The sequence below is a fragment of the Bactrocera neohumeralis genome, unplaced genomic scaffold (assembly GCF_024586455.1).
Source record: "Bactrocera neohumeralis isolate Rockhampton unplaced genomic scaffold, APGP_CSIRO_Bneo_wtdbg2-racon-allhic-juicebox.fasta_v2 ctg7927, whole genome shotgun sequence".
Lineage (NCBI taxonomy): Eukaryota > Metazoa > Arthropoda > Insecta > Diptera > Tephritidae > Bactrocera > Bactrocera neohumeralis.
The window spans coordinates 3,546-12,204 of NW_026094682.1; the positions used below are offsets into that span (position 1 = coordinate 3,546).

Below are 8,659 nucleotides of genomic sequence, written 5' to 3' on the forward strand. Positions count from 1 at the left end.
CGCAACAGCGATGGAGCTCCTTCACAGCCTCGTTGAACACACGCAATATTAACAACCGCACAGGTAGCTTCAATCCCCCCGGTCATCACACGGGCTTACACGGTCCTACTGGCTATCCTCCCCAAAGCGGCAGCAACCACGAGGCTGGCGGTATGCGCCCAAAATGCAGGGTATCGCTCCTATTTGCGGGAATCGCACAGTAGAACCTTTATGCGCCTAGCGCATCGGTGTCCCCGACGAGAAGCAGCATTCCACAGGAGTTTGGCCGTTCTTTCCGACTCTTCAACACTAGCCAATTCGCCTCGGGTGGTTCGACCTCCCGTCAACGAGATGGTGCAAGCCTCAACAACACATTCCGCTCGACGATGCTCCGCAACATGGACAACAACTCGTCGGGTCGGCCCAGCACTGGTGGGGACTTGTTTAGAGACGCGAGCGGGTATCGCAGTGAAGGTAGCCCGTGCCTTAGCATGGGCAACCAGCGGCTTCCAGCAGAGACACTACAACCTCTTCAATGCCAGTCACAACACCAGCTACAATCTTAACGAGGGCGTGCCTTCACAGCCAAAGCCTCCTGAGCTGCGAAGCGCAGTATGGTGTTTACCGGCGACACCGTAGTTACCCCTTTGGGCATCAAGTGCCTCCTTCACCGCCTCCGCAGTGACTCCTTTGCTGCCGTGGGAATGCCCTTCCGCAGCGCGGGTTCACCTTCGGCACTGACATCTGGAGCTCGCCCATTACGCATGGGGGGTGGACAACTCATTTCCTCAAACGTCACACCCATGCAACGGGTGCTTCCGGCCTTGCTGAGCACACTTCGCAGCTACCTGTGCGTGAATGGGCGGACCATCATTGTCGGCGATGCTGATCACCCGATGGAGATCAAGCGGGGGAACTTGATTGGGACAGGAGGCTTTGCGAAGGTGTTTGTCGGTTTAAACACATGTCGCGGTGAGCTTGTTGCCATTAAAGAGATTCACGTCGTGGATGTCGACGATGTTTCGGCCCTTCGCGAGATTGAGCAGGAATTCGCTCTCCTGCGCTCGCTGCGGCACCCCAACATTGTCAGCTACCACCTTTTTCGAGCACAGTCGCTCGCAGAAAGTGTGCCGGATTGTCATGGAGCTACTTGCAGGGGACTCGACCTTCCATCTGCTACACAAGTTTTGGGCCCCTCACCGAAGCGGTGCTGCGGCGCATCACGCGGCATCTTTTGGACGCCATCACGTACATTCACCGAGAAGGCATCTCTCATCGCGACATCAAACCTGCCAACATTCTGGTGAGCCACAAAGGAGAGGTGAAATTGTGCGACTTCGGCTGCAAGCGAACGATCACCGAGCTCAGCAAGGCCACAAGCTGCGTCATCCGGCACTCGGTACATGGCGCCGGAACTCATCAAGGGCGAGGCCACCCACAAGGCGGACATTTGGTCGATGGGTTGCACGCTGTTTGAACTTGCCACCGGTTTGCTTCCTGGTATCACTCGGCGTGAAGGACAATCTGCCGCTCATGTTCTACATTACCACCGCTTCCGAATCCCCCATTGGTTCTACCCTCCACGGGTGACGCCAGCGCACTGGAGTTCTCTAATGAGTTTCTCCAGTTCATGAGCTGTGCTTCGTGCGAGACCCACAGCGTCGGCCCGAGGCTGCGAAACTGTTGAAACACCCCTGGATCACAGGAGCACGCGCTTCCACACCGTCCATGCCCGCCCTTTCCGGTGCAGCAGTCATGAACGGCGCGGAGAATGGCGCCTTCGGCTCGCTTGGCTGGTCCCCGCATGCCGGCAGACTTCCTTTCTCTACGTGCAGAAAGCCAGGACTCGATGGGGGCGCCACATCCTTCCGCGATGAGTCCCGTGAGGGGGCTCCGAGCCGGCTAGCTCGCACGACTCGGCCGTGGCAATCAGCAACGAAGACAGCTTTGTCCCAGCGAGCTTGCCGCCGCGAAGTGAGCACGTCGGTGGCGATGCTGGCCAACTCACCCTACGCAACCGGCGAGGATGTGGTGGAAACGGGCTGCACTGTCAGCAGGAGCTGGAGGAGGTGTCCGCAGCCACCACCATTGACCCTCTGTAACAACCTCATGAACTTCCCGGACAGCTGGGTGAAGAGTTTGGAGCAACGATTCATGGCCGCGGACAGGAGTCCGGCCATCGCAACCGGATCGGGACGCCGGAGGGCAGCGCGCCCATCACACGCACCTTCTCCGCACCCTGCAGTAGCCGCTCACCAGTCATCGTGGCCCAGTCAGCACCAGCATTGGTGACTTCCCCTCTTTGAGCCCTCCCGGAGCATTCCATCCTGCACGACAATTTCTACTACAATCAAGCACACTTAGGGGCCTCGGCGGGCAACTTTGTCCTACCGAGCGAGGCCACGGAGACTCCCGCGCAGCAGTATTTGCGCATCAACGACGACGGCAACTTTGACTTCGCCACCATTTTTCGAATGCGAAAGCGATGCCCTTGCCTGATGCTGTGAAACGCACAAAGTCCACTAGCGCGGACAGCAGTGTCGTGGCAAGCTTCAGCAGTCGCTTGATGTCGCCAGGTGAAACGGCTCCTTTAGTCGCGTCAGCAGGGCTCTGGCGTCCCGTTTGGCGCGATGAGTGACCGACGAACGTCCCCACAGGAGGTCCGGCACGACGAGCGGGTATTTTCAGTCGCCATACAGCGGGTCGCCGGTGAAGGCAGCGCTGAACAGCAATGCGGGGAGTAGCGGCAACGCGACGCGGAACAGCGTCTCGGGTCGCACCACGACGCCGTTCATCCACACACCGTCTTCCGGTTCGGGCCACGGCGGAGGCGTTGTACCACCTGCCCCGTCCACTCAGCAACAATCCCTCATTCCACCACCCCCGCTGCTAGCAGGTCTCCGTCCTTCACCATTGAGTCACGTCCAGGGTAACTCTCCACGAATGCGCCTTCCTCTCCTCTCCCTCGCTGGCGCGGATGACACCGTCTCTTCGCAGACCCAGTCACCGGTCTCTGTCCAGTCAGGTCACAACGCCTCCTTTCGTCAGCTACCTGAGGGCGCAAAGGTGGCCGCCGACGGGAAGCTCCACATGTCCTTTTCGGTCGTTACGACGCCTGGTTGCGAAATGAACGTGCCTTTGGATGTCAATGTGAGCGATGTGCACTGCAAAGTGGTTGACAACCAGCCAAACTACTTTGTGGCGTTCAGCGACGACATTAGGGGGCAAATTGCTACAAAGATCAAGGAAGTCGCGGCACAAACGCAGTCGTCGTCCAAGACCCCCGTCTCACAACACCTCGAGTTGCACCACGTCTCCGCGAGGAGGCCTGCAGCAATCCCCCGGGAGCGGAAGCGGGTTTCACAGAGGCAGCGGCAAGCGGTCACCACCAGCGTGGGTGCCCTCCGCGTCGTCGGCGGCCCATACTAACTCCCCGAGTTATCGAGCTCCGTTCCGCGCACCGGACGCTCTCTCGCCTCTCTTCCTCCAGCACTTTTCACTCCTACCAACCGGTTCGTGACGCCGCCCAACAAGAGGGCCTCCCTCCCGACGGTGACAGGCCCGATCCTAAGCGTGGCGACCGGTACGCAGGACTCCGCAACGGAGAAGCCGCCAACGCCGGCCTGCGTCTCCTTGCGAGGCGGCTAAGGAAGCATCCGGCACGTACTTTCTGTCTTGCTACAGCAGCAACCACCGGACAAACCCGCCAATCGTAAGCATTCTTAACGTTGGTGGAACGCACCTCGCGCCGCTCTCCACGGCCCACTCCCCGCGCTTACAGGTGCCGCCAACGCGAAGCCGCGGAAGGGTTCTCGGACAAATAGATTATACTGTTCTTGTCTTTTCTCCCTCTTTCTCTTTTCTGCTTTTCTCGGACATGCGCGGCCTGAACGCACACGCACCGCTGCGGAGGACATCTATGTCGTGTTCTTTTTTTTTTTTTGCTGCTGCGGGTTTCACTTCCGTTTCTCTGTTCTCACCATTGGCCCCACTGGCCTACGGATGCCTTCATTGTTTTTTTTTCCCCCTTCTCTCCCTTTTTTCTTTGCATTCCTGCGCTCCTACCATCTCTCTCTGTGCTCTCTCTTTGTTTTTTTTTCTCTTTTTTGCTTGGCAAACAGACTCGCAAATGTATACAACAACGACATCGAACGACTCCACACACCAGTCTAACGGATTTCCCAGTCCGCTGTACGCGGGCTGCCAATCGAAAAGGATGTGGCGGGTAGGAGAGGAAAACGAGGGAGGGGTCAGACAACACGCTGGTGCCTTTACCTTTTGTCCACCGTCTACCTTTGCCGGCAAGAAAGACAGGGAAAAGAAGAACACCGCGAACAAGGGCGGGTACAGGTACGCAGTGAACTGTTGCTTGCGAGTTGGTGCTTGGGAATTCGGTGTCCCCTACCATTTCCGCCTATCATCCACACGAACAGCGCCACCACGAACGTTGCGCGCCGCATTCCGCTACGTCGCATGCTGTAACCTCGTTTGGTGACGCAGGCGGCATGCGCGCTGACTTCGTTGATATGTTCTGCGTTAATTGTCTTTTCGAGCTCCTTATGGTCTGAAGTGAATAGGTGCCGTATTTTTTTCTTCACCAAGCGTGGCCTTCTTCTCCACAGATACCCGTACTGTGACGACTTTGTGGTGACGAAGTGTTTATCCGGTCACTAAAAGGAGAGGCGGAGAGTGTCAGGGAACGCTACCGACTTACACCTAACGGGGTAGTCCATTGATAAGGCATAGCCGGTGACAACAACACACACACACACACACACACACACACGCGCGAAGGAAAAAAAAAAAGACGGGTAGCCGCATTCCGCCACGTCCCTGCTTTACGTGTCGTACTGCTTTGGTGTTACAGGTCCAATTGCCCTTGGCAATTCACTGCGCCTCCTCTCTTGACGAGCAATGGATTCGTTAGTGGCCGGTGCTGCGGCGGGTCTTTTCGTAGACCTTAGCCTTTACCCGATCGACACCATAAAGACGCGGTTGCAGTCAAAAGAGTGGCTTCTTCGCGGCCGGTGGGTTTTCAAGAATCTACAAAGGCCTCAGTGCGGTGGCGGTTGGATCTATCCCAGGCGGAGCCGCTTTTTCGCGTACGATAGCGTGAAGCGCGCGTTGCTAAGCCTGAACAATGTCACCATCACCAACAACGCCACCACCGAGATGAGCCTTTCGATCTTCGCATCACAGATGGTTGCGGCGGCTTGTGGAGAGTCCACCGCGTGCTTCATCCGCGTACCGGTGGAAATGGTCAAGCAACAGATGCAGGCAGGCCACCACCGGTATTCGGCTTTACAACACATTACAAACAATGTCGCACCAGGCGCTGCTGGCGATTCAGTTCTCCGTATTCGACTGACCGGAGTGCCGTATCTTCAAAGGGATTGCCATCATGCTCCTGCGTGAAATCCCCTTCTCCATCATTCAGATGTCACTGTATGAGCTTTTGAAATTCAAAACAAACAAGAGCGAGTGTTTGGCGCCGTATTACTACAAACTCCTGCCGGCCTACGGGGGCGCTTTGCAGGGCTTCGCCGCCTTAGTGACGACTCCGCTGGATGTGATAAAAACCCGCATCATGCTGCAGCCCAAACACCAGAAGGGCGGCGTTAGTGTCATTGGGCACGTCATCCGCGACATCGTCGCTGAACCAGGACGTCCCGGCGACCGCTTCGACCCGCACAGTTCTTCAGAGGCGCCGCCACTCGCGTGCTCTGGATTTCGCTGGGGGGAGTATCTTTTTTGGTACCTACGAGTTCACGAAAAGGGTGTTGTCACAGAGCGTTCATCCGTGAAATAGTTGCCGGCAGTACGATCTTGGTTGAAGTTGTGATGGATGAAGGGAGCGTGGGCTGAAATGCCAGAAACAGGATGGAGATCGACAAGGGTGTGCATATCTCTAGTGGTTTTGGCTCGTTTCTGAACGACTGGATACTTTCATGGATCGACAATTGCGGAGTGTGTTCGTGTTTTTTGTTCCCCCTTCCGTTGTGGTGACGCCCTCCGTAAGTTTTGCCTTAGCGTCATTCATATACATAAGTGTTGTTTCTGTCGCTTTTACTGCATCGGTAACGAAAGTGAATCGAATGGCCGTTTCTTTTTTTCTGAACCGAAACAGTTCCTGCGACCGCTACTTTTGTTGTTGTAGTAGTGATCCCCAACTCGCGCAAATGGGCCCATCTTTGATATCTCACACCCGCTGCTGTTTTCTTGCTCCACTACCCTCCTCTCTTTTTTTCTCTTTCCATCCTGTGATGTTGTTTGTTGTAGTTTGCCCGCCCGTTCGACGTAGACGCACTCCTCGAACGTACCTCTCTTTTCAGTAGTTCATTAACAAGAAAAAAAAACTGGAATTCTCTTTTCTTCAGACCTTCACTTACAATTTACAGAGAATCTATTTATTCTCTCCTTCCTCTCCGCCTCCTTCTTTGCTCTTTCTTTCTTTCCCGCCCCCTCCTCTTTTTCCTACGTTGATTGTGAGGGGAGTGAGAGGTGCATTTGAGTTCCGCCTGACGATTCTCGTCTGGGATTCTGCCATTTTCTCTTTTCCTGATAGTCTTTTCTTTTTTGTTTCGTTTTCATTCATCACTTGCCTCTTGTGTCTCTCTTTCTCTTCTCACATTTTGTTCTACTACAGCAAAAGCACTGTCTGACCTTTTTTGTGTGTGTGTGTGTGTTTTCTCCTTTTCCTCTCCATCTCCTTTTCTCGTTCTTTCTTTTTGTTTTAGTGGCTTTTGCGTCAGCGTAGTATAGTGCATTCTTCCTTTTTTCTCCTCCTCTTCTCGCAGACAAACTTCTGTTGCACCTGGAAGGGGGAGGGGCTTTCTTTCTTTTTTTTTTTTTTTTGGCACCGCACTTTCACTCTCTCCTCTTAGGAAACGCACGCAACGACACACAGTAAGACGGGCTTGCAGACACCTCCGCACACAGAGTGTGGGTGTTTTTGCAGGCCTACAGCTCCCTTGTTCTCGCTTCTTTCTCTTCCTCCTTTTAGACTGTTTTCTTCCTTTCTTTCTCTCTTTTTTTTTTTGCTACTCGTATTTGTCGCTTTGCTCCCACCTCGGCACCATCTCTCTTACCTTTCCTTTCTGTCCTTTTGTATCCGTGTGCCTCTGTGTGTGTGTGTGTGCTTCACTGAGGGGCCTTTCCCTTTTTCTCCTTCCTTTTTTGTTGCACGCCGACTCCTCCAGCTAACGTAGTCCCTTCTTTTTCTTCTCCACTTTTTTTTCTTACTCCTCCTTTTATGCTGGCGTTCTGTGCGGCGACCATATCTTTTCACACCATTTACACTGATTTGACGAACTGTTACTGTTCACCTTCGCGTTGAACAACCAGGTCGATTTTTCTTTTTGTGGTTGTTGGTTTTACTTTTTATTGTTTGTTTGCTCTCTCGCTGTTATCAGTCGTCATAGCCATGCCGTCGCAGGACTTTTTCTCGGTTCACGGAGCCTCCGCGGCCGTACGAGGGTCTTGTTCCTAGACCCAAGAGCAGAAACCTGCTTCTTGACCTGGACTCCACTCTCATTTATTCGTATGTGGGGAGACCCTCGGGGTTCACCGAGGACCCCTCGCGATGGCTAGTTAACGTTTTTGAAGAACCAAGCGGGGAGAAGGTTGAGTACTGCACCTTAATTCGGCCCTACGCCCAGGCTTTTGTTTCGCAGTGCTTGGAACACTACAACGTGTTTTTCTTGACCGCGGGGGACCGCAAGTACGCGGAGCCAATTTTCCAACAACTGTTTCCGCAGATTCCGGCTACGCAGCGGTTTTACCGGGACTCTTGCATTGAGAGCGCCCCAAATTACTTCACGAAGGATATTGAACACTTAGGCTTTTGCGTTGCACAACACCGTACTGCTGGACGACAACGCACCGCACAATACGATTCCCGAAACGAATGGCCTTTACTGCTGTCAGTTCGGGCCTGAAAACAACGAAGAGGACGGCTCACGCTGAGACGATCGAAGAATTAATGCAGGATCAGGCGTTAGTGCAGTACGGCAACCTGCTATGTGGCGAGTCCTTCCTCAGCCATGAGGACCTCCGCGAGCCCATTGCCACGTTCGCAAATATCATGAATACGCGACTGCTGGACACCGGGTGGTGAACGCGCCAATCTTTCACGCGCCTCTATGCCTGTCTCCGGTTCTGCTTTTCATTCTTCCGACACACTTGCCAACCGCCGCTCTTGAGCTTGCCGTGCGAGAGAAACGGGGTGAGAGAGCCAAAAACTACACGCATTCTTCATGCGTTACGTGGGCGACGTTGACGCCGCCGACGCTTTCTTGATGAAGGACCCCTTTCTTTCTCTCCCTCCCACTCCTGTGAACGCATGATCCGGCCTGCTTCGTTTTTGCTTTTTTTTGACAAAGGGGGGGGGGGAACAAAACAAAAGGTGATACTGTGTGCATGTGTGTGGGTGGTCATCTCGGCTCTCCAGTTTGCTCGATTAATCCCTGCATTTGCCTTCCCATCTTCTGACGTTAAGCGCAATGAAACAAACAAGCAACAACAACAAAAAAGACGGTTTCCACGTGTTCGGCAAGCCACATACTCTCTGGACGGTCTATTGCCTCGTATTTTACACCGCTTCCTGCTCTCTTTCGCGTTACGCGGCTACCGTTTTCCTTTTCCTGTGCACTTTGCAGTCTCATGCCGGCTTGGCGGAAAC

General features: G+C 54.3%; 1 protein-coding gene and 1 pseudogene across 1 annotated transcript; both read left to right on the forward strand.

Annotated features, from left to right (window-relative positions):
• Positions 1-683: 683 nt before the first annotated feature.
• LOC126767572 (serine/threonine-protein kinase DDB_G0283821-like) lies at positions 684-3,408 on the forward strand (annotated as a pseudogene).
• A 1,485-nt stretch (positions 3,409-4,893) lies between these two features.
• LOC126767573 (S-adenosylmethionine mitochondrial carrier protein-like) lies at positions 4,894-5,394 on the forward strand. The gene has a single exon (XM_050485031.1). The coding sequence runs from the start codon at positions 4,894-4,896 to the stop codon at positions 5,392-5,394; it is 501 nt and encodes a 166-aa protein (XP_050340988.1).
• Positions 5,395-8,659: the final 3,265 nt, after the last annotated feature.